The sequence below is a fragment of the Melanaphis sacchari genome, unplaced genomic scaffold (assembly GCF_002803265.2).
Source record: "Melanaphis sacchari strain LSU unplaced genomic scaffold, SCAv2.0 Contig2157_pilon_pilon, whole genome shotgun sequence".
In the NCBI taxonomy this organism is placed as follows: Eukaryota; Metazoa; Arthropoda; class Insecta; order Hemiptera; family Aphididae; genus Melanaphis; species Melanaphis sacchari.
Window position 1 is genome coordinate 1,341 of NW_020271080.1, and position 27,753 is coordinate 29,093.

The 27,753-nt window shown below is 30.7% G+C and overlaps 2 protein-coding genes and 1 pseudogene across 2 annotated transcripts; 2 read left to right on the forward strand and 1 right to left on the reverse strand.

Moving 5' to 3' along the window:
* Nucleotides 1–1,092: 1,092 nt before the first annotated feature.
* LOC112593947 (zinc finger MYM-type protein 6-like) lies at nt 1,093–5,720 on the forward strand. Its single transcript, XM_025338538.1, has 3 exons — nt 1,093–1,148; nt 4,798–4,931; nt 5,410–5,720. The coding sequence occupies exons 1-3, from the start codon at nt 1,093–1,095 to the stop codon at nt 5,718–5,720; spliced, it is 501 nt and encodes a 166-aa protein (XP_025194323.1).
* Nucleotides 5,721–6,334: 614 nt separating this feature from the next.
* LOC112593948 lies at nt 6,335–7,848 on the forward strand (annotated as a pseudogene).
* A 2,219-nt stretch (nt 7,849–10,067) lies between these two features.
* On the reverse strand, nt 10,068–25,099 carry LOC112593949. The gene is made up of 7 exons (XM_025338539.1): nt 24,979–25,099; nt 24,591–24,670; nt 24,359–24,479; nt 22,773–23,134; nt 11,551–11,820; nt 10,511–10,588; nt 10,068–10,238 (listed from the first exon to the last, which is right to left on the reverse strand). Exons 1-7 carry the CDS (start codon nt 25,094–25,096, stop codon nt 10,137–10,139), a joined length of 1,131 nt encoding a protein of 376 aa, XP_025194324.1. The 5' UTR covers nt 25,097–25,099; the 3' UTR covers nt 10,068–10,136.
* Nucleotides 25,100–27,753: the final 2,654 nt, after the last annotated feature.

Genomic DNA, 27,753 nt, shown 5'->3' on the forward strand with positions numbered 1-27,753 from the left:
TAATAAAAATTGTTTCGGACATTCGTTTGTACCATCCCCCCGTCTAAGTAAAAAAAATTAGTAGGGGTATGCAAAAAAAATTAAAAATAGCAGGGGAACTCCGTCACCTGCGCACCAACCATTTCGAGAACTGCTTATACATACTTTTAGTCTTATTAAGTAACTACAATTAAAATGATACGATTCGAATAAAATAAAATTAACAACACTGCCATACTGCAATACGTTCAATATTTTAAAAAAACACGCGTTTTTAGTATACACGAAAATAAAGAAAAAACATTGCATAAGAAATTATTGTATAATAATAAAATTGAATTACAATCATGGGACCTTTTCCGTTAATTCACTACCACTATTTTTTTGGTTTTTCCGTTTTTTTTTAAATTTTTTTTTAGATTATAATATATTATTATTATTATTATTTTGATTCTGGGGGCATGAAGTGTGCAATATGTTGTAGCATCGTTTCAAATAAATTATTAGGACCGTAACGCTTATGCCACATGTACTCGACCAAGTAGCTATACAGCATTGGTCGGTAGGTACCCCAATGTTTTTTATTTCGAGATTTTATTTTGCCCCAAGAACTCTCAATAGTATTAGTGTGAGCCAAAGTATTAGGATCTACAAAATTAATAGAATCATTCACGGTCATGTGTTGAAAAGTTTGATCTAGCCTTTGATAGGAACACCATTTATCAGTAATTATTGTCGTGCCTGCAGCAACATGTTCAATAATAATTGGCAACAATGTTCGTACTAATCTGTTGGGAACAGGAACTAGAAAAGTTTGTTTCAAAACCCATTGATTTGGTAAAAATCTGCCTCTGTTATATTTACGTTTACTGAAACAACTTTCATCGATCTCAACAGTTGTATTAACACCACCTATTTTAGCACTATTGTTTGTTAAAGTGTATTCACAGACCTCACGCATTTACATGTTCCGGTCTACTGTTGTGTTGTGGTTCATGTTAAATTCTTCCTCACAAAACTTTATGGAAGTATATTCCTTACTCCAACTATAAATAAACATTACTATTGTTTTATAGTCGAGACGTGAACCAGCCAGAAAATTATCCGCACGTAATGGCGCGTATTGTCGACACTCACGTTTTGAACAACACCAACGATCTTGTTTGTCAGTGAGTTGCAAAACCATTTCATGTTTATTTTTACATAATCTCGGATTATGCAAAATGCCACGAGTTTGTAAAAAACTCACTGCATTATTCTTTGTATCGCATTCGCTAGCTAGAGTAAGGAAATTTATGGTTACCTACTTAGTACTTAAATCCAACCATCGACTGACCACCGAATTCGCTAACCCTATGTGCAATCTTTCAAAGCGATAAGATAAGACAATAACATAAGATACAAGAAAAACCAAAATAATAATAATATAAGATAATCTAAAAAAAAAAAACAAAAAAAAAAAACGGAAAAACCAAAAAAATAATGGTAGAGAATTAACGGAAAAGGTCCCAATCATGATATACGAAAAACGAATATATTATATTATATAAAAAATAACACGGTGCACATTATACACGCTTCTATGAGTGTATGGTTTTATACGTATTATGCTTAAGTCTACTTGTATAATAAACTAGCTGTTTCCGTGTACATTTTCTCCGTAAAAAATGCATCTGAGTTAAATTTGGTGTCAACATTTTAACATTTAGCGTAACATATGTAGATAAATATATTTTTCGTTTTCTAATTTGGCGAAGGAATAGATATAAGATGATATTTACGACATATCAACTTAACAGCTGTTCCGCCAAACGTTGATTTTTTCAGACCATTTAACTGAAACATTTTTTTTTCTTTTTTTTTTTTTTTTTTGTTGATAGACCCAAATTCCCGTAATTTCTTTACATTTTAGACCAAAAACCAATTACTCATAAAGTTTCATTAGTGTGAATCAAAAATAACAAAAATGTTTTGTATAATATTATTAAAAATTAGTATTTATTAGTTATAAGTTATAACTAATAATAATTGATAACACGGATGATAAAAAATATCTTAATGAGCAATTTTGCCGATAATTTAAAAAAATTATAACTCAATTTTCAATTAACTTTTAGAATCATGATTGAACTTACTTAGTAATTTACTCTTTCATAACAAAAAAATCAAGACAATCCGACGTATAGTTTCAGAGAACATGTATGACAAAGATTTTCATTTTCACATTTATATTTATAGATATACGAAATTAATTTTAACAACAAATAATAATTTTCTGAGAATAGGAAGAAAATAATTTATTTAAGTGGAAATAATATCATAAATAAAAAAAAAAAACAAGAAACCGAACAGATAAGGGTAAAAAACAAAAAAGTTTTTGAGTGAAAAGTAATGCAATTATTGTTGTACAAAAATCGTATATACGTCACGCACGCAAACATTTTTAACGAACGACGATGTAATAATAATGTACCCGGAAATTTTTTGGAGTTAATCGCTTTTATAATTTATCAATCAATAAACGTAGAATGTATATATGTAGGACAATCCATTAACTCTGTTCGTGGACTACCTTCCAATAACGGACGTCGGACACTTTCATATGTTTTTTATTAGAAAAATACAAGTAAGCTTCGATGTATAAAATTTACTCATACTCATACATAAGACCATAAGAATCCTAATGAATGGACGCAACATAGCTGTTTATTCCTTTTCTACTCTCTTACAAACGATAATTAAATTTTAAATTTGAATTCTAAGATTAGAATAAATTTATCTATTATCAAGTTTAAATACGATTACATTATTTAAGTACTCTTACGTCACGTTGATTATTTCCGAAATTGTAATCTTTTTAAAAATATTGTAATATCCTTATTCTGTATTTAAAATTTAAAAAAAAAAGACACTGAAAAAGATTACTACGTTATCTAATTGAGATATTTAATAATAGGTTAATTCTCTATAAAAAAAAAAAAATAAATAAATAAAATATTATACAATTTAAAATTAAAATAAGAATCACAAAAAAAAATATATAATTATTATTTTCTTTTTGTAGCTTGAAATAAAACAAAGTATTTTAGATTTTGAACGGAGCGATGAATATAATGATTTTTCAATGACGTGATATTTTTTTTTTATTTATATAAAACTTATATTATAGTAAACATTGGTTATCTTTACTCATCTCATTTTGCTTAAATCGACAGAAAATAATGGAATATATGTTTTTAAAACACAAGAACGATTTTCAATTATTACTTTCAATAAACTATTTTTAGTGGAAGTTAGATTAACTCACACTTTTCGTAATGTGTTTTAATAACTTTCTACCCATAGTTTGATATACTCGTATAATAAACCCCATTTTTATTTATTAAAATAATTTTTAAAACCTTTTTTACGAATTACGATAAACAACATTGACAGTATATTTTATTGCATTTGTGTTATTATGCTAACAACTTCTAAATAATATCTAAAAATGTAAAACATGTTTAATATGGATTGCATAATATCGTATTATTTCTCCATGTTTTTAGTGTGTGTGATACAATTTCGTCATCTTGTATATAAGAAAAAATAAAATTCGTCTAATTATTGGATAACCTATACTTTCTATAAAAACAATTTCTAGCTTTCTGCTAATAAATGTTGAATTTAAACTTTATTTCGTATTCGATTATCATACCTATATATCTTACAATTGAAATAATTACCAATAATTATGTCAATTATTTCTTAATGGAATTTATTGATTAAACGCACTAGTATAAATTCACTATTCTCTTCAATATCAAAGTATTTTAATCACAAAATAAACAAAACGGTATCTTAAGGCTTGACCACAAACGGTCCGTCATTTTGAGAAATTAAACGTGCTGCCAGGAAACAGATATTTTTCTTTTTTTAAGTTTTATGTGGTTTGTAGCAGTGATGTATTTACGGGTGGGGGGTTCAGGGGTACTGGTCCCCCCCAGAACCTCTCAAAAAAAAAAACTAAAATTCTTACATATTTGCAGAACCCGATTTATGTAGGCACGCGCGGTCGCGTGTACATAGTTTTTTCCCGTGAACAAAAGATTATATAAAATTATATTTAATATAATTAAACATTTATAGTTATGTAATTATTCTGATGACAGTTTCAAAGTTAAGACTTAATACGAAGTGCGATAAGCCGATTTAAGTAATAGGTATTAAGTACCCGTATCTTTGAAATATACACTTTATCGCATTGAAAAACTGATTATTGATGGATTTGTGTGTATAGTATATAGAAATTAGTAATAGTTGTGTAGCCAATAGCCATATACGGATAGGTATAATAAAATATAAATTAGTAGCTTTTATCTTTTATATTTTTTTTAAGATATTACACATTTTCTATTAGTCTCATTTTGCCTTTAACATCTATACGAGTAACGCGTGAACCAGTAAATAAGAGTTTATTGTATTTTTGTCAATATTAAGTAAGTACAGTGCTTTTATTATGTCTCAGAAAACTTCGTTAAGCCAATTTTTTAAAAAATCCAATGATACAAATGTTCTGCAATTTGACCACAAATCTTCAGTTTCCGTAACTTCTCCAAATAAATGACCAATTTCACCAAATATAGATAATAATGTCAAACGTACTAAACTGTCAAACAAATCTGATAATACTGAGACAGAAAATAAACATAATTTTAACAATTTCGATATTGGATTTTATTTTAACCGCACGTTAACAGATGTAGAGAAAGAAGAAGTTCTTAAAAATATTTGAAAGCCCGAACCTACTTTTGAATTCCCTAATACTGTGATATTTAGTGGTAAAGATAAACGATCCAAAAATTTAAAATTTCAATACAAATGGTTGCATACTTTTCCATGGTTAGCGTACTCCGCAAAATTAGATAGTGCATTTTGTACGTTTTGTGTAGCGTTTACTAAATCAGGAGCCAGTATAAATTCTCAAACATTAGGCGCTTTGGTTAGAAAACCTTTTCAAAATTGGAAACATGCAATGGAAACGTTTAAAAATCATGTAACACTTCAGTATTACAAACAATCCGTCTTTGATGCAGATCATTTCATAGATATAAAAAAAAAACGTACATTTATCCATTGAAAATCAATTAGACACTGCTCGGGCACGACAAATTTTTGAAAATAGAAAAAACATTACACCTGTTATTGAAACAATTATTTTATGCGGTCGACAAAATATACCTTTACGAGGTCATCGTGATTTCGGAAAATTAACCTTTGATAATAATGATGTTAACGACGGAAATTTTCGTAATTTATTACGCTTTAGAGCTAGCAGTGATGTTTCGCTTAAACTACACCTTGAAAGTTCTGGTACTATAAAATATACAAGTCCTATTAGTTAAAATGCTATAATTGATTCGTGCAATTCAATTTTACTCAATAAAATAGTTGCCAGAGTTAATGAAGTGAAATGTTTTACAGTTCTTGTCGACGAAACTGCAGATATAGCCGGTCTTGAACAAGTGTCTATTTGCGTTCGGTATATTGATTTAAAATCCCATGAATTACACGAAGATTTTCTACAATTTGTTCCAACCACTGATGCATCAGGAATAGGTTTATCAAGACTTATACTGGACAATCTCAGAAAGTTTGGTATAGATACACAATATCTTCGGGGTCAGGGGTATGACGGTGCAGCCGCGATGGCTGGGAAATATAATGGAGTTCAAGCTTATGTAAAAAAAGAACATCCTTAAGCTTTATATGTGCATTTCTCTGCTCATTTCTTAAATCTTGCTGTATCGGTATCATGTAACGTTTTCCAAATACGCAACTGTATGGGAACGATAGGAAAATTGAGATTTTTTTGGGTCTCCGAAACGAAAATCTGTACTGTCGAAAGTTATTGAAATGTCAGAAAATAATACTTCTAAAAAATCTGTAATAACACAAAAAAGGTGAAACTAACGTATAAATATAAAAATATTAAATAGTACGATGAAAGGTATAAGTATGATGTGGCCGGACTGACACAAGGGACATAAGCCTTTTATGTAAGTCCGGTATTAATAAATATTGAGTATACTTATTCTCGTGTTATTACCTTCCTCCCGTTCTTTGGAGGGTTCACGAGATCGTGATTCAAGAATGTGATCAAATACACCGTTACACGAATTAAATAATAATAGAAACCGTACTAACAATTAGTATATCAAACATGCAACTTACCTGATTCACCGCAGTGAATGTTTGTAGTACGTTCCTCGGAGAAAGGTATAAGGTGTCACAAGTTACGATACGATTTAAGGAAAACTTATATTTAAATAAGAAAAACAACACTGATTTAAATTAGAAAAAGAAAGAAGTCCAGATGTCGCTCGCAGAGTCTTGTGTGTATGTCGTATGGTGGTTTTGGGATAAAGCTCCTGCTCGTTTGTCTGGTGCGCCCGCACTCGTAATTTTTGTCGGTGCTCATGCACTCGATAGTTTGGCCGGTCCTCATGCACTCGTGGCTTGGCTGGTGCTCGTGCACTGCAGGGAGAAGACGACCTGGTCGAGCCAGCCAGAATCGCAGGCCATGCCATCATAAAAAGGACTCAGCGTTTTTTCAAAGAAATAGTCTTTCTTCTATACGACAGAGAGCTTCATTGTACCATGGCCCGCCTCCGCTGGCTAACGAAATTGGTTCACACGCTTTTCGAGATATTGTCACAACTCATGTGTCAATTCCTTTGTGATCATATAATATAAGTCGTTTTCTTTCATCAGTGGCAAAAGGATGTTTGTAGGGTTTAATCTGCGTGCGACAACTTGACCGTTAATTTAATTAATTGAATTTTATGTATATGTAATAAATAATGATATGTGAGCATATCATTACAAATCATTGAAGAGAAATTGTGAGACAAGGTGGATTGAACGATATCATTCAGTTAGTGATTTTTTAGAACTGTTCGAATGTGTAGAAGTTATTGAAGAAATTTGCGAGTGGGATCATACAGATACGTCAAATCAAGCTAGCACTTTTCGAAATTCAATTCTCCAACCAGAATTTATAATTACAAAAGTATTTGGATTTGGACTCCCACTATCAAAACAGTTTCAACAAATTAATATTAATTTAAAATTGGCCATGGATTTAGCTCAAGATACTTTAATCGAGTTAGAAGATTATAGAAAACACACTCAGAAAAATTTTGAAGACATTTTTTTAGCTGACAAGTTCAATGTGACAATGACAATTCCGAGAATTAATAAAAGACAAGTACATAGAATAAACGTACAAACTAATAATCCTGAAGAATATTTTCACATATCGGTTTTTATTCCATACTTAGAATCTTTTATAAGTCAATTAAAATCTAGATTTCTTAATCATATTTATATTTTGTCAAGTTTTCACTCTCTTTTCGACAAAATTCTACAAAAGAAGAATTCAAAAAATTAGCTGAATTTTCCAAAGAAGATTTAAATGGTAATATTTCAATTATAGAAGAGTTCCAACTGTAGCAAAGGAAATGTAAAAAGTTGGAAATAAAACTAAAAAATTCAATTGATGCACTGAAGTTGTGTAATGCAGACATATATCCAGGAGTTAATAAGTTATTTAAAATTTTGTCTACACTTCCTATACCCACAGCTTCAAACGAACGGACTTTTTCATCACTAAAAAGAATTAAAACATATCTACGAAATACAATATCTGAGGTAATAAAATATTATTAAAACATTTTAATTTTTAAACTTATATTTGTAGTTATTTTGTTTTAGAAAAGACTAAATGGATTGGCAATGTTAAACATTCACAGGGAAGTTGAAATTAATGTTGATGAAGTGATAGAGGAATTGGCAAAAACATCGAGACGACTGGAATTTATTTTATAACAATACTTCATAATTTAGTGCTAAATACAATATAATATATATAACATTGCATAAGACTAAACGATTATATATATTGTCCAACTTCCTTCAAAAACTGCATAAGGACGTAACTATTACAATATATCATAGTTTATATTAATTATGTATAAACTGAGGACCCCCAGAAAAATTTGAAAATACGCCACTGTTTATAGGTAGGTACACTGTTAATTTGCAATTTTGGAATATGTTATATTATTATATACTTAGCTCTACTGGTTTTATTTTTTACTGATTGTTTCTAATGATCTTTTTAAAACTTGTTTGTTATTTGTTGTAATAATTTGTTATTTTTTGTACTACTTGAAACCTTCGCAATAAAAATATTTATACCTAATTTAGGTAAATTAGGTCTACTAATATTTCATCTTATTCAAATAACTTAAATTAATATTAGATTCGATGATACAATAAATATTTATAACTTATTTTTACGAATAAAATATGAATATTTTATTATACTATTAAATTAAAAGGGTTGTAGAGGTTAAAGCATGTTTTAAGAAGTAGTAGTATCATACAATTATTTAAAAAATTTGTTTTATTGAACATGTTTCAATATTTGAATAATTATAAGCATAAACACAAACAGAACTTTTGAAATATTTTGTATTATTATATTGTAACATTTTATATAAATATAATTACTAATATTCCATTATAACTATCAAGTCTGAATTTCCCAATTAAATTATGTGATGATTTTGTTAAGACTGCATTGATTATTATATTTTGTATTATTATTTGTAATAATTGTTATATATAAATTGTTTTTGATAATTACAAATATATGAAAAAAATATATTGAATTATACTGTAGTAAAAGTTTGGATTTTCACAACTTACAATCTAATCTTACTACAATCTAGTAAATGTAAACTTGAGGTGTTCTTACAGATTATGTAACGTCACAGCAATAATCTGCTATGCATGTGTTATTTTGTTCATTTACCCACAACGTTGAACATAAACTAAATACTTTAATAGTACTTTAATAGATGGTAGAAATTAAAAATTTAATTTCTTAAAAAACAATTGGTTTGAACTTTGAATGTAAATATGAATGAATTAACAGTGTTACACGGAATAAAGAAAAATGGTAATTTCCCCGTACGTGGCAGCACGTTTAATTATTTTATAAAATGTCGGACACGATTTTATCGTCTCCCATAAGAGCCCATGTTAAATACAAATGATTCCGTTCTGTTTATTCTGTGTTTTAATATACTCGTGTTTCATAATTAATAACTATTGATAATTGGCATTGTAATATTTTAATACTATCTTTGTTTGCAAGATATATTTTTAAATTTTTAATATGTTTGACATACATTCAAAATTAAATTTTACTAAATACAATATTAAACTATGGCTCTTTTATTCCAAATATGTTGTCATGAAAATTGTTATTTTAATTTAAAATTTTCCGAAAATTATTGTGTAACTATATAGATATTTTATTACATTTTAATAATAAGACGTACTCCATTGTTAGTTATATTTTATTAGTTTTCTGTACCAAAACACAAAGATGAGAATAAGACATTAACATAATTCGTAATTTTTACAAGTATATCGTATTTTAGCTGAATGGAAACAAAACGCAGAATGCATTTTTTAAAAGAAGAAAATGGAAGAACAAAAAAATCAACAAATATTGCGTTCTATTGTACTTTATGTGAATCTTGATTTTTTTTCATTGAATCACTGTAAGTAAATCTTCATATTGTTATTAAGTCCACGCACCCACACACATCAATGAAAATCATTTTTTACACATATTAATGCATTAAAATAATATCCAACCGTGTAAATAATAATATTTCTATATTTAATATCAAGTTCAAATCACTATAAATAAAATAATAAAATAATAAAATAATTCTAATATATAATATAATTGGATAATAATAACGACAACATGAAGTAAATGATTACATAAAAAAATAATAACCATAATAAAATACCACTATGAATAACATTGTTATTGAGTTAATAGCTATACTACGACCAAACACTTCTATACAAAACTATAAACATTAAAAGATAATAACCCGATGTATTAAAATAATTGAATGTTCTCGGTCATTATCCCAAATTGATTTTAATTCGTACTGTAACATTAAAAACAAATTTTCTAAAGTACAAAATAAAAAATTTAAAATCAATTAAAATCCATTATAAAGTACGTTTTGGTATGAATAATAATAATAATAAAAAAAAAAAAACATGTATCAAGGTTTCAATGCTTAGATGATTAAATTATTTGCGTTGTAAATTGGTAAGGTTACGAAAATTCTAGGATCCCTCATAAACTTATAATAAGCTTTACTGACACCTATATTTTTCGCCTAAAAAATAAAAAAAAATTATGTCCTTAAATTTAAAATTTAGTGATGCATAAACATATTTTAATGCACGTCGATATTGTGTTTAATATATTTATGTATTAAGCTCTTTCAATTCAAAGATAAAAAATTATATTGACTGCTACTTCAAAAAAGTATATACAAGATAAATTAAAAAAAATCACCAAAAAAGTGGAAATTTTTAGAAATTCATAAATATATTTAAACGATGTGTAATATTCAAAAATCATTAAAAAGCATTATGCATGATTTACATCGTTAATTGCCTCGTTATTACGCTCCATCAAAAACATAGAAAATAGTTCATGTGCTTCTAAATTTCTCAAACGGTCCTGAAATTAATCAAAATTGCTGTGTTTAAAAATAGTGATAAGTAAAGCTAAAACTAAAAAAGCGAGAATTATAAAATTGACATGGCTTAATTTTGTATGACCTAATAAACGAATTTATCATATAAATTAAAAGTGTATATAAAAATCTATTGTATAACATTGCCATATTATTTTAAATCTTATTTACTTTTTTCGATAATATACTACTGCTCAGTAATAAAAACCTCATTTGGAAGGAATAAAGAAAAAGTCGATTGTTTAAAAACGTTGATTAAAATATATAAATGGAAAATGTGTACTGCTAGACTAAATATCAAGAATGACAAGGTATCGGAATTAAATAAAATAGAATAAATAAAAAAAAATTTATTGAACATGCAAAATTAACCCAAAACTTAGAAAATTTTTTTTATGAAACGTGCTTAAAAAATAAGCAATAATAATATGGTAAATATTTTATAAAAACAATGTAGGAAGACATATTTTACGATTGATGTTAAATTTAAGTATGTAGCATAAGAAATTAACAATTTGTGAGGTATTCCAATACTTCATCATTCCGCTCACAAAAAATTTAAATATTTATTACTTAAAAACAATTGGTCCAAATGTGTATTGTTATATATTTAAATTATTAGAAAGATATTTTGGTTGATAATATAAAGTTAAATATGTATGATAAAAAAAGTAAAAACTTAAAATTTTATATGATAAAAATATGAGTTAGTTTTAAAAATAACTTTAGCTGGAGGTATTAAGCGAAAACAATGTTTTCAAAAACCTTAATTGATGTTGAAATAGTGAGTGGTATTCGATGAATGAATTATTCATTTCATACTCACACAAAATGTTTACCTAATTCTTTAAGATTTTATTTTAAAACGTTGGAATGTTTTTAAAATCCGTAAAGTAATAGTTAAATAAGTAAAAACAAATAAATATTAGTTTTAATAAAGATATACCTCAGGAGTAATGACTGGTTCGGAAACTGCATCTATTAGACTAGCGTACATTGCTTTATAGTCATTTGTATATTTCTTATGATATCTATATCGTATGATGAAAAATTCAATCTTATTAACATATCGCCATGTTGAATAACTTTTTAACTGCACAATTAATTTCGACACAGAATTCTTGTTCATAAATGATAGGCATGTATATGTTGGCTCTTCCAAACTCCAATCACCAGGCCTATTAGAGTTTTCCCAATCACCTAAATTTAAGAAATTCTGAAAATAAAATTTTGTTAAGCGATTAATTTTATAGCTCATTTAACGCGTTAAAAGTAAAATTATTTTATCTAAGAGAAATTATCGGCAAAAATATATCATATATTAGATTATATTTAATTTTTTAATAATTACCACGACTATAATTAAGATAGATTGATTGATTAAAAGAAATGTTTATGTTATAATATTAATTATATTTAATCGATAGTTATAGTTGTTATTTTTGGGACTTTGAAGTTACAATTTTTATTTTAATAACTAAGAATATACGAGACAAAAATTAAATGCTAAATTATTTTAACAAATTTAAATCATTTAAAGATATTTTCACTAATAAAGATTTTGAAGTGTAAAGTTATTTTGGTTGTAGTAATAAATGAGTCAAATAACTATGTATTCACGAGTTATTATAAGAAGAATTAAAAAAAAAAAAAAAAAAAAAACCGTAAATTCTCAGTAGTTTTTTATGAGATAATTAATTTGTTTTTGTAACAGGTTAAAGGTAATAGTGTAAGACTATATTATATTTGTAAGAGTTTAATGTTTATGATGTTTATATTTAACTATAATTACGGGTATTTCCGGCGGTCGGACTTATCGGCGACCCGCGTATGAACACTGGACAGTTGTTGTATCGTACGCATCCCGATGAGACGACCGCCGTTGCCGTTCTCGCGATGTTTATTGTTTTTTTTGAATTTAAATATAGTTCTATTAAAGTTTTCAGAAGTGGAATATGAATCGTGCGCGTGATAATTTTTTTTTTATTATTTATGAATGTTAATGTCAGTTTGAATGCTTAATTATTAATTTTGAAAGTACAGTAAGTTGATTAATAATTACAGGAATTCGTTCCGCACAATTGAAACCAAGAAGGATGGTGAACATAATGAAGAAAGTTTGAATGACACCATGGCTATTACACAACAGAACGGAAATACACAAAGTATTGAGGTACTAAATAAGGAAAAATCGCAGCTCAAATACGTTAATGGTGCAAAATAATATGCTCATGGAGCTATTGAAATTGCAACAGAATAAACCACTCAACGATATAACAATATCTCCGGATTTAAATAAGTCGATACCGGTTTTCAATGGTCTTAATACTGGTTATCAAGCGTTTGACTGGTTGCGGACCGTGAATGGAGTTGCTAATTTACATAGGTGGCCCGATAATTTTAAGCTACAGTCCGTACGCGCAAATTTAGAAGGTGCAGCCCGACATTGGTATGCGTCGCGCGACATCAAAAATTGGCTGGACTTCGAAAAACAGTTCCACAAAACGTTCGTTGGTACTGTCATGATCGGCGATCGGTGGAAAGAAATGTCCCGCCGTGTTCAAGTTCGTAACGGAAATATACACGAGTACTTCCATGAAAAAGTATATCTATGTAAGATGGTTGGAATGTCTTTTCACGAAATGAAAATACAGATATTGGAAGGTTTATAATCAGACGAAAACTATGACAACCGGAGTGCTAACTATGCGCTCGTGTTATAACTGTGGGTCGAAAGACCACATTTCGCCGCAGTATCCAAAGCCGAGAAGGGAGAAAGGTGAGTGCTACGAATGCGGTTCGACAGATCATCAGATAGGAGCTTGTCCAACACGTAAAAAACGATTCAGTGATGACGGAAAACTGAAGTCGGCTGGTCTGATGAATATTGACGTGGAGAGCGACAGTGGACCAAGGAACGAGTACCCGATATTGTATGAAGTTCAGTGCGAACTCAATGTACCAGTTGATGAAGAGGAGGAGTGTCATGTCAGGTTCAGCGCGGTAATCGACACAGGAAGTCCGGTAAGTTTACTTAAACGCGAGTTTGTTCCGAATAATAATTTGGTACTTAAATCTGCGGACGGTTGTGATTTTTTGGGAATTAATGGCACAAAAGTCGATGTATTAGGTATTTTTGAAACAAAATTATTGGTAAATAATAACATGATAAATATTATATTTTATATTGTATCAAACAATACTATGAGCGCGGACGCGATTTTAGGTAGAGACCTTTTAACAAAACCGGGATACAAAATCGAGTTCATAAATAATGAGGTAAACATAATTAAGGTGAATGAGAATGATACCAGGAAGAGACCGTTGATAGTTGGAATGAAATATTGTGTATTGATGTTAACTCAGATGTAAATGTGTGTAAAGATACAGTGAACTGTATCTACTAAACCCCGATGTAGACTGCGATGTGAATAACGAATCTATTAACATTTATAATGTTGAATATCTAGCGCGTATAAATGCAGAACCACACGGCGATGATAATTGCAATATTGAAATGAAAATAGTATTAAAACATGAACAACCTATATCTTTTAGGCCGAGAAGGTTGTCGTACAGCGAGCAAGGTAGTCTGCATAATATTATAGACGAGTTATATAATAAGACCAAGTAATAGTCCCCATAGTAGTCCGATTGTGTTAGTGAAGAAAAAAAATAAAGGTTTCAGGCTGTGTGTTGATTATCGGGAGCTCAACAAAATTATCGTTAAGGACAATTTTCCGGCGCCGTTGATAGACGATCAATTGGACCGATTAAAAGGAAAAAAATATTTACTTCGCTAGATCTGAAAAATGGATTTTATCATGTACGCATAACGAAGCTTCTATTCCTTATACGTCTTTTGTTACGCCCATAGGGCAATATGAATATTTGAGAATGCCGTTCGGGTTGTCAAATTCACCGCGAGTTTTTAATCGGTATATTCAATTTATATTTCACGACCTAATTTGTCGGGGAGACTTACTTGTGTATTTAGATGACATGTTAATAGCAACAGAAACTTTTTCAGAACATTTTAAAATATTTTTTTTTTTTTTTAACATTTATTAGAATATATACAATCTGTAATAATGGTTACAATAAGCATATGGGTTGAAATACAATTGTTGTGAATGCGTGAGGTGAGTAGCAACCCAGCGGTAACACTCGACATGATATTTAAGGTGAATTTTACATTACATTATGTACATTTTACTTAAGTATATACATATTTTTTTTATATTTTTTTTTCTCTTATTTATTTAATTTAAAGTAGTGACAATTTAGGTATCTAAATCGCGACACCAGCGTCTCTTTAATCTTCTTGGTGGATTACCTGGAATGTTTGCGGAGTTGAGGGCGAGGATAAGTGGGTTGGGATGGTTTGTAAGGCGAGATCGGTAGCGCTTGTAGGAGGATGTGGCCACTTCGGCTACAGTCGGTAGTCCAAGATCAGAGTGTAAAGTATGGTTGGTAACGTAAAAGGGAGCGTTGGTGATTATACGAAGTGTTATTGATTGGAATGTTTGCATTTTATATGTGTTCGATTTTTTTGCCGCTCCCCATAATTGGATACCGTAAACCCAAATGGGTTTCAGAAAGGTTTTGTAAAGCAATAGTTTATTTTTAAGGTTTAGCTTGGAATGTTTGCCTAGCAGTGGGTAAAGGCTTTTTCGTCTGGAGTTAAGTAAGAGACGCTTTTGTTTAATATGCTCGGCCCAAGTTAAGCGTTTGTCGAGGAGAAGGCCTAGGTATTTAACTTTGGTAGCTGATGGTATTATTTTGTTTGCCAGAGAGACAGGAGGGACTACGCCTTGTCTGAGAGTAAAGGTTATATGTGAAGATTTTTCGTTGTTTATTTTTATTTTCCAGTTTGAATACCATACTTCCATCTCATTGAGATGATTTTGAAGATGTTGGCTGGCGACAAGAGGGTTTTCATTAGAGGTGAAGATGATTTTGTCGTCAGCAAATTCAGCAACTGATGTATTAGAAGAAGTTGGCTGGTCTGCGGCGTATATGTTATACAGAATTGGGGACGAAATGGCACCTTGGGGGACGCCCGCTAAGATGGGTGCTAGGTTTGAGAAATCTGAGCCTACTTTAGTCACAAAGTGGCGATTTTCTAGATATGATTTGAAGAATAGGAAGTAGGGAGGAAGGAGAAATTGTTTTAGTTTATACAGAAGTCCAGTGTGCCAGACTTTGTCGAATGCTTGTGCAACATCGAGTAGCACTGCGGAGCAGTAAAGTTTGTTTTCGAAGGAGTAAGCAATGGCGTCGGTTAAGCGATGAATCTGGTGTATGGTGGAGTGCTTGTTACGAAAACCAAATTGGGTATGAGGAATTATGTTTTTATCGTTAATGAGCTGTGATATGCGTTTGATAATTAATTTTTCACAGAGTTTTGAAAAGAAAGGAAGGAGGCTTATTGGGCGATATGATGATGGAATGTCAGGGGGTTTGCCAGGTTTCGGGAATAAGATGATTACTGAGACCTTCCATTGCAGGGGCATGTAAGATAGTCTTAATATAGAATTAAGAATATGGGTTAGGTGAATAATTGCTTTATTAGGGAGTTGTCTTGCTACCTCTGCGGTGATTAGATCTATCCCGGGTGATTTTTTAAGAGGAAAAGATTTAATATAGTATTGAACCTCGTTTGGTGAGAACGGTTTGGGAGCAAGATAGAGAGGTAGTGGGTAGAGGAGGGAATTTTCAATATTTGTGTCTAGAAGATTGTTGTTAATATCATTATGGGGTTGAAAGACTTTTGAGAGGTGTGAACAGAAGGCATCAGCTTGTTCTTTATCTGTTTTGCACCAGCTGCCGTTACTATTTTTTAGTGGAGCTTGAGCGGTTTTCTGCTTCAGGCAGCTTGCGGGTTGCCCTCCAGAGTGACCCACTTTCTGCGGTAAGTGAGGAGGTCCAGTTATTGAAAGATTCGTTTCTTATTTTTCTTAACATTCGTTTTAAGGATGAGGCAAGATTATTGAGCAAGTTTTTGTCTGAGAGGAGTCTAGTGCGTTGCCATCTAGCTCGGGCTCGGCGCTTTTGAGTAATTAGTTCTCTAACGTAGGTGGGAGTTGTATGGGAATTGGCATGATGATTTTGGATGGTAGAAGAATTCCAAGCAGCTGATTGAATGGATTCGGTGAAATTTTGAACTGCATCCTCCACCTCATTAGGAGTCTTTAAACTAATATTGAGGTTTATTTTTGCATTTATTATTTCACGAAATTTAGTCCAATTCGTAGAATTGTTCGTAAGACATGCTTTGTTTGGTTTGGAGGAAGGATGACCGTCTAAGGAGAGAAAGACTGGAGTATGATCTGAGCATGGGTCTAATAAGTTTTTTATTAGATGATTTAGATTAGTTGCAATTTTGATAACGAAAATGTCGAGTATGTCCGGACGCTTTCTGGTAGAAGTAGGCCAATAGGTCGGATTTGGGGGATTAAGGATAGTGAGATGATTGCTGGTAATTGATTGGAATAAAGAGTGTCCTTTTGGATTTGTTGAGTGACAACCCCAGGTTTGGTTTTTGGCGTTTAGATCGCCTCCTACAATGAAGTAGCGACCAAGAGAGTTGAAAAAGGAATCAAATTGTGAAGGCGTGATTTTATGTTTGGGGGGACAGTATGCTGCTGCAACGGTTATTGGCACGTGGTTTAAGTTAATATTAACTATCGCCGCTTGTAGAAAGTCGTTATTAATTGGGGGGGGGGGGGGCAGCGGTAAATTGGAGTGATGATCTGATAATGATGGCGGCTCCACCGTGGGCGGTGTTGTCGGGATGGCATGAGGAAAAGGTGTTGTACCCGGGAAAAGAACATTTGGAGTTGGACGTAAAATGTGTTTCTGAGATGAGAGCTATGTCTATTCGTTTTTCGTTTAGTGATGTAATTAGTTCGTTTCTATGATTGGCTAGGCCATTGGCATTCCAAAGTAGGATGGCTAGGGACTGAGAGGTGAATGTGTTATTTAACATTTTGAGCGAGAAGACGATCGAGGACAGTGGTGAGGAGAGATAACAGCGGGTTAATTAAAGCTTTAAATTCACTTAGAAAATTTGTTAGAGAGTTATCATTGGAATCTGTGTTGGGAATGTGGCCTGATGTTGCGTGGGCATAAGTACGAGGGGGTGAGTTTATATCGGGTGTTTGCTGCTGGGAGGCTTTACAATTATTAATATTTATATTGTTACGACCTTTAGAGACGTTGTTTTGGGTGACATGACTGTTTGAATTTGGCTTCCGGAAGCGTTGGAGGTCCTTGTAGATGAGACAACCCTTATAGTTCGCTGGATGGTCACCCTCACACAGGGCACATTTGGCAGGTGAGTCGTTTGATTTGTTGCAACTGGAGGAAGGATGGTGGCCTCCGCAACGGACACATCTGGGAGAGTATGAGCAGTATTTTCTTGTGTGTCCATATTCTTGACAGTTGTGACACTGGATGACATCTTTACGTTTGTGTGGTTCCTCTATTTTTATTTTTGTGTGGAGTAATGACGTTACGCCAAAGATGTCTTTATTTATTTCGGCTGGCTCCAGGTCGACGAAGAACATAGGAAGTTTATTTTTGGTGGTTTTTTGTAGTACGTTGGAAACTTGCCTGACGGAGAAACCAATTTCTTCGATTACTATTCCGACTTCAACTGTTGGAGTAGATGGGTGAAGGTTTCTGACCACTACTCGGAAGGCCTTTTCCTCCTGAGGTTGGTACGTGTGGTATTGAGCTTCTCTTTCTTTCAGAAAGTGGATTACTTCACGGTAATATTTAGAATCTGATGTTTGGATTTTTAAATCGTTTGTAGATGATTTGCAAGTAAATGCGTCTGTACCAATTAGATTAATTAGTGCATTGCGCACTTCAACAAAGTTAAGGATACCACGTACATAAATTGGTGGCGGAAATTTTCTTTTATTATTTAGGTCATCGGAAGGGGTTGAGTTGTCGTGGGAAGTGGGATTGTTTTCGAAGTTTTCGATCGTAGTGGTGTCGTCGGTTGAAAGTGGTGCAAATCTGTTTACCGTTATAAATAATGGTTTGACTTTCTTAGATTTGGGGCTGGCGGTGTCTGTCGATGAATGGTTTCGCTTTGGCGCATTTTTGTTTTTTTGCGTTATGAATTTATCATCGTTTTCGTCCGTTGAATCGGAAGAGTTGAAGACGTAATTTGAACCACTCTGTATACGAGTACCGTGTGAACTATTTGTAGTGTCGATAGATCCTGTTCTTTGTTTTTGTATAGAAATAGCTTGAGACGAATTTTGATTAGGCATGTTTTTGACTATTGTATTTCTGTTACGATTAGTGTTTCTTGCAGTTTGATTATTCATTATAAAAATACGATAATTGTCGGTATATCAGAGTAATCGCCGGTCCAAAGGTCACTGCGCCGGCGATGCCTTGGAGAAGAGATAAGAGAAATATGTATCATACACTAACGTTTTTTGTATGTACTTACGGCGTATTTTGTCTTTTATTTTCTTATTTTTTTTCCCCCTCTATGAGGGTTGAAGCAGCTCTTAGACGCAGGTGCCTACTACAGTATTAGAAACTGAGACGAGTGGTTGTTAGCACGAAAAAAATCGGGTGGAATTAAGGCGATTATTTTTAACATGAGGATTAACGATAATTGCGTGACCGAACGGTTTGGCTGTTCGCGCGAGACTACATAATATAAATTGAAGTTTTCCGTTTAGCCTCAAAACATAAGTTAGGATTTAATCTTGATAAATGTTCTTTTGGATATTGTGAGGTAGAGTATCTCGGATATATAGTGAATGAGCATGGTATACGAGCTAGTACCAAACACGTCGAAGCGATGCTTAGTTACTCGGTCCCGAAGAACCAAAAACAGGTCAGGCAGTTTTTAGGACTAGCGAGTTACTGTCGACGTTTTATTTGTAATTTTTCGGTAATAGCTAAATCATTATATGACCTTGTAAAAAAAAAAGTGTTGATTTTATCTTCGGCGAGAAAGAACAGGAAGCGTTCAAATACTTACGTTTAGTACTAACAAAGACACCCATATTAGCTATATACTCCCCCACAACGGAAACAGAGTTGCATTGCGACGCGAGTTGGTCCGGTTATGGGGCAATATTATTTCAGAAACAGTCTGACAACAAATTTAAACCCGTGTTTTATTTTAGCCAGCGCACATCTCCGGTTGAATCAAAATATCATAGTTTCGAGTTCGAATGTCTGGCGGTCGTGCATGCGATAAAACGTTTTCATGTATATCTATACGGCATATCTTTTAAAGTAATGACGGATTGCGATAGTTTCAGGTTAACACTAAATAAACAAGACGTAAATACCCGAATTTCTAGAAGAACTTTATTTTTACAAAATTACGATTTCAGTATTGTCCACCGTCCTATTTATAATAAAAACATGCAGCATGTGGATGCATTTAGCCGTTGTCCCACGATTTTCGTGTTGGAATCGAATACGTTTAAATAAATACTTGCCGTTCGACAGAGTATGGACGACGATATTGTACATATTAAAAATTAATTGCTAATGAGCGATAACAAATTTTATGAATTACGTAATGGCTTGGTTTATCGCAAAGAAAACAAGCGCATTAGATTTTATGTACCGAAATCGATGGATAATAATGTGATACGTATATGCCACGACGACATAGCCTATGTAGGTTTACTAAAATTTATTGAAAACATATCTAGTGTGTATTGGTTTCCCGACATAAAAAATAAAGTACGATGTTATATAGATAATTGTTTTAAATGTGTTGAGTTTTCTAAACCTAGTGGGAGAAAAGAATGTTTTCTGTTCAGTATTCCGAAGGGAGACAAACCATTTGTTACCTTACACGTAGACCATTTAGGCCCGTTAGAGAAAACAAGTTATAAAAATAAATTCATTTTCGTGGTAATAGATGCGTTCATTAAGTTCATACGCCTTTACCCGTGTCGTAGTACCAAATCTGATGAAGTAATTAAACATTTGTCCAATTACTTCCAAACCTATTCAAAACCATATCAGATAATTAGTGATCGGGGTACATCTATTACATATGCTAATTTTAAAGAGTTTTTAAAAAAAGAATCCGTGAAATTGACTTTGGTTGCATCAGGCACGCCTCGAGCCAACGGTCAAGTAGAGGTAGTGAATAAGTCGTACTAATGCTGGCTAAATTGACGGAGTTAGCGAGCAGGTGGAATCGAGTGTTACAAAAGGTAGAATTTGCTATTAATAAAACCGTACATGGTTCCACAGGTCAAAGTCCTAGCATGCTATTATTTGGTGTACATCAAGTAGGCGGAATTAATGATGAATACTAGATAATAACGTGACCGATAATCCGCGCGAAATGGAGGTTTTGAGAGCTAAGGCGGCGAAAAGGATAATTAAGTCCCAAGAATCGAATGAAATTCAGTATAATTCAAAACGTAAGAAACCGACAATTTACAAGGAAAACGACTATGTAATGATAAAAAATGTGGATGTGACGGTAGGACAAAATAAAAATTAATACCGAAATTCCGAGGACCGTATGTAGTGAGGAGGGTGTTAGGATCAGAATAGATACATAATAGGTGATATAGAGGGGTTCCAATTAACTCAGCGCCCGTATGAAGGTATTGTTAAACCGGACCGCATGAAAATGTGGATCCGTGTTTGAAATAAATTATTTAATGCAATGTTAGGCACATTTTTACATTTACTAAAAGTATTATACTTAATGGATGTTAGTCGATTTAGTATCATGATTATATTGTTTATGTTCTATGTACATGTAAACTTTATATTATAAGAATATATTTATAAAATATTTATTAATTTATATTTTGTATAATGTTCCACAATATGTCACATATTAATATGTTTGTCTATTTATTTATTTATATATATATTTTTTTTATCTATATATACATTTTTTTCTTCAATTATTTTATAATTTTATATGATATTCAGATTGTCATTGTGGTGGAATAGTTAGAGTAGCAGATTATTTTTGGTCAAAAAGGAATCAACATCAAACAATCTGGTTATTATACAAGTTTATGGGCCAACGTCAAAAGCAAATGATGAAAAAGTAAAAGAAGTGTAAGCAGGCATGGAGGAGCTTTTGTAACATGTTAATCCACATGATAATGTAATCATAATGGGAAATTTTAATGCCATATTTGGTGCAGGGAAGGTAGAGAAATCGGAGACTTCGGCTAAGGAATAATAAATGCAAGATGAGAGAAAATAGTAGTGTTCTATAGAATAAATTGGATGGTTATAACGAATACCAGATTTCAAAACCTCAAGAGAAGAATATACACACACGGAAAATGCCAGTCAACGTTACCCCCTACCAAAAACTTTAAATACTGGTGAGAAATTGCTTACTATTTTAGTTCTAAATCTTAACAAAAATAATAAAATGAAGAATAGAAGAAAAAGTGGAGCAGTACTTTAAAAATTACCAATATGGATTTAGAAAACAAAAAGGTACACGAGAAGCAATTTTAGGACTGCGAATTTTAATATAAAAACAGATTGGTAAAAATAAAGTTACATATTTTGCATTCATAGACCTGGAAAAAGCTTTTCATAAAGTAAATTGGAATAAAATGCTGCTCACACTTCAAGAAATAGATGTTGAACAGCAAGACCTAAGAATGATTCATCATTAACTGCTATATCAAAAAAGTTAAAAAAGTTATAAATAAATTAAAACAAAGCTAAAAAGACTAAATACTGGAATCTAAATTGGTGGAGAAATTGTTTCAAAGATACGTTTTGCCGATGACATCGTGATTATAGTAGAGATTGAAGGGAACATACAGAGTGCAATTGAAGGAACGGATGAAATGCTCAAAACATTAGACATGAAAATAATAGTCCGTGCCAGAGACCCAAAAGTAAAAGCTGATGTATAAATTGATAGCCAAAAACTGGAGCAAGTTGAGGAAATGGTATATCTAGGGATAAAAATTACATCTGATGGTTAAGAATCATTGTCACTACTTTAGTTTGTTTAAGAAAATGTACTCATTTTTACCTAGATATTACTAGATTTGACATTCGAGTTATAACGCGGGGTCTAATATTAATAGAAAAAGTTTTAAATTAAATTAAATATCACAACATTTTAATATTATTTAGAATTATATTAAATATCTTAGGATTAATTACATTGCTTTTTTCTTTAACTTGTAAAAACATATAATGTTGATCCTCTTTAAATTTTTCAGTTTTAATAATATTTTTTTCATACTTCATCAATTCCTTTATATTAATATTAATGTCCTCAAAAGTGTTTATATCATGATGGTTAATTATTCCATATAATGCCATTAACCATTTATAGGCGATAAAACAATTTTTTATTTGAAATTCTTTCGTCGAATATTCTGTTTTTGCTATTTTATCATAAAAAATAATTGTTGATCCATAAGTTTCTTGTTTATCTTCAACTTCATTGTAATCATAGGCATTTGTTGCCCTGGCTTTTATTTTTCTATGAAACTTGATGAAAATTTTAAGTAATTTGATTGCTAAAAATAAAAACAATATGATAAGTTTAAAATTTATGTTGTAATAATATAAATTTAATTAGGTAACGTAAAAAGTCAAGGATTGTTTGTGTTACGATACGTTAAATCTTTTTTTTTAAATTAATTTAAACAACTTAAGTAGTTTATAAGCTTATGTATATTAATGTTTTAAATTTATAATGCATATTATATTCATTATTGTATATTTTTAAGAACAGTTACTTGAATTTGAGTGGGTGCGTAAAGTATTGAAGAACGTGATGAAACAGGTTACAACTAAGCCAGTTACTGAATATATTTTACACAATGATGAATTATTATGTCAACACCTTATTACGCACGTATTAATAATAATAATATTGTGTAAACAATTTTTTTAAAACTATTGGTTATAGAATATATTATAATTATAATATAATAATAAATAATATAATATAATTATATTATAATTTTTTTTTATTCTATAATCAATGGTAAATCCTGGTGGATAGTGATACTGTATTTATGTCGATTAGTTAATACGGATTTTTTTTTTAATTGATAGCAATAATTGGATCATTAAGATAATATAATATTGTTGCGTCCCTTATGTCAACGTCGATTCATATATCAACGTAGAAATAGAAATACTAATGTTTGCAAGTTAAAAGATTAAGTCTTTATTTAATACAATTAACTCGTACAAGAATACAATTTTATAAGCACAAGATGGTGTGAGTGGTGTTACGACCTGCCTCTGAAATACTGATAGACGAGACCGTGAGTGGTGTTACGACCTGCCTCTGAGCGTCTCGAATATCCCTAACCGTCTGCTGAGCTCTTGCCCTGGTCTCCCTTATATATGGTTAACCGTCAAGAGTGGTGACTGAGGAGGTGGTGACTTCCGATGACCCTAAGGAGCTCTCTAAATTAAATGTATTATTCAGTTGGGTGCCTTTCCTGCGATTTCATCGGTTCTAAGAATTACAAGACGTGTGATCAAGTCTTAATTGTCAAATTAAATAGTACAATGTTAACACTGTCGTTTACTCATCATTTCTGAGAAGTCCAAGACGTGTGACCATGTCTTATTCATTATATTAAATATCACGATGTGCAGGTGTTCGCTTTATCCGTTGGTGCTACACTGTTTGAATATATTATTCCATTGGTATACACATCACCACTCCGTATAATATATATGTGTTGAAATAACACGGTACGTAACAATATTACAGTAAATACCAAAATGGGCATTTTGAATATAGGCATTATATTTTTCTGATTTCGTGTCCATATTTAACATCGAAGTGACTATTAAATGTAATACGTCTTCGTTGATAAGTTTATTGTTTGTTGTTAATCCCTGAAAACATTAAGGAATATATTATCATTACACTTATGACTTTATATTAATAATAAAAATAAAATTTCTACATTTTAAGTTTAATTTAAATTAAATTTGTAAAAATCTTACTCGATAAAGCTCTTCTATTAAATTTTTATTATTCATATCATATAAATCCCGCAATTTGGGAATAATTGTTGACTGAAATTCTAAAGTATACATAGGTCAATCATAAAGTAATTGATTTGAGTTAGTAATGCATACAGAATAGGTGGGTACCTATTGGTTAAGTTACGCGTAATCTATGAATATTTATATAATTGTAGTCAAATATTATTTAATAAATAATTTGAATTAGTTAATATTCCATTACTGATTTTTTACATTGCCTTTACATGGGATAAACCGAGTAAATGTTGTTAAATGAAAATTAACAAATTAATTTTAATAAAGGATTTATTTATTATTTTAAACTATTGTTAATAACAATTATAATATCATTCATGATCTTAATTACCACGCAAATTTTCATTATTTTGTACATGTTCTAGAAATGAACTAAATTTGTCCTCATCAGGTGGATTATCGTTCTTTTCAATTACATCTAATACTTTTTGAACCGCATAATAGTTCATTAATCTATCCTAAAAAAAAATTAAATATTTATTATTTTTTCAGAAGAAACATTAATTCTGTCATAAAACAATAAAACTACTAAATTATTAATATCTTTAGACTGTGATCGAACTAAGTACTAAGTTAATTTGTCATATGAATAACTGTATTTGTGTTTATTATCACACCCAAATCACTTCTTTTTATGTAACTCTGCGTAAAAAAATGTTAGTTAAAATAAATTCTTGTAGTTGCATTTTATTTAGTGATTTTTTAAATTTTTAAAAGACGTGATACATTATTGAATCTAAGTAATAAATGATAATTTTTTATATTACAAATATGAATGACGACAAATAGGATCAATTGTAAAGTTAAACACTTAAACAACATATTGTTTACCTACTTGGCAGAATGTAAGTAAATTAACATTGTATAAATAATATGTCGATTAAATGTATAACTTCACAATTGATTTTATTTGTCATCATAGGTATCGGAATTTTTTTCATAAAGTTATAAATGTTTTTGACATGATACCAGCTATTTTCTTTATAAAAAAAGTTATTATTTTATTTTATTTGTTTATATTTATTATTTATTATCGCTGGCTTCGTGTTGTAATATCGTACATTTCAGGAAAATTAAGATTAATTGGTTGGAATGGATTCATTATTTTTCCATTTTCATCAATTATAATTTTTTAATACGCATGTCAAATTATGACAATCAAAGAAAAAAATAATGGTTCTGTATATTTAATATGCATGAATTTTCCTAGGATAAATCTAAATAATTTTTTTTCAATTAGATATTATAAAAAGTACAAATTATCACTTAATGTAATTTTAAACCGAGAAAACTATGGGCTTTAACACACGTGGGCCCCGGGGACTTGGCCCCTCCTGCCACCCCCCTTAAACGGGCTTGATTAGCAGCTGTGGCTCAGTCAGTTGGGCAAGATTTAACTAACATTGCTTTAAATAGAGAATCAATACGAAGAGCTCGTCGTCAACAAAGAGAAAAGATTGCAGCAGATATAAAATCTGCCTTTGATCCATCTGACTCACTAGTAATTTATTTTGATGAAAAAATCCTACCAACATTGACAAAAACAGAACACGTAGATCGCTAAGCCGTTTTAATTTCCGGAAATGGTAATTTGAAATTTTTAGGTGTTCCACAATTGTTAAAAGGTACTGGGAAAATAATAGCTGAGGCAATTTATGATCTTCTTAACGACTGGAACTAATCAAATCGTGTGTTCAATTTATATGTTTTGATACTACTGCTAGCAATACAGGACTTAAAAGTGGTGTATGTGTTTTATTAGAAAAAATAATAGAACGAGTATTAATAAAATTGGACTGTCGACATCATATTTTTGAAATTGTCGTAGGTAAAGTGTTTGATTGTTTAATGAGTCCATCAAATGGACCAAATATTGCATTATTTAAAAAATTTTCAAAATCTTGGCTCAACATATAAATAATGAGGGATTTAAAAATTGCTTATTGAGTATATTTCTATCATCAAATTTAAATTGATAAAAACTGATAGGATAAAATTTATTTTTGAACAATTAACCGAGTTTCAACCACGTGATGACTATAAAGAGTTACTGCAATTTAGTTTATATTTCCTCGGTGAAAAGCTTCCCGAAAAAAATGGTTTTAAAAACCCTGAAGCTTGTCATCGAGCAAGGTGGATGGCGAAAATAATTTATTGTTTAAAAATTGTTTTGTTTCGTTTACAATTTGAACTAAAAGACACAGAATTATTAAACTTAGAACATTTTACTTTGTTCATAATGAGAGTTTGTATAAAAGCATGGTTTACTTCAACTGATGCTTCAAGTGCACTACTAAATTATTTAAATTTTATGAAAAATCTGAATGGGTACAAAAATACAAGTAATGGTATTTATAAATTAGCCTTAAACATTTTCTTCCGGACATAAATGGTACCTTGGTGATACATTAATTGGATTTTAATTTATTGACAATCGAGTTTCAGATGATATTAAATTAAAAATGGTCAAGTCTCTAGACAAAATTGGGACTAATGTTCTTGAACACAGAATAAAAATACCAAAACATAGTGTTTCAAATTGTGAATTAAATGATTTTTTTACAAATAATACACATAAGCTTTTTACGTCTCTTAACATTAAAACTGACTTTTTAACAACACACCCTGTTTTGAAAAACAGTACGGAATTTCTGGATGGATAAAAAAAATTAAAACTCTTAAAGTGGCTAATGATGCAGCTGAAAGAGGTATAGCATTGATGACATAATTTAATGGAACTCTTATAAATCAAGAAAAACAACAGCAATATATTCTGCAAGTAATCGAAAAACACAGAAACGATTTTCCTGATTCCAAAAATACAACTTTGTTACAAATGTAATTGGTTGTAAGCCATGTGATTTTTATACACTTTATCAACACAATAGTTATGTAATGTAATGAACCAGTTTTTATTTACTCATTATTGTTCCTAATATAATTTAAAACTACATTTATAATTAAATTTAACATTACAAAAATAAAATTATCTTAGGTATATATTATTTTATATTTGGTATTTTTAAGTGCATTAAGCGACCTTGTAAATTTTTTTAAATTTTTTCATACTTTCACAATATCACTTTTATTATAAAATATTATAAAT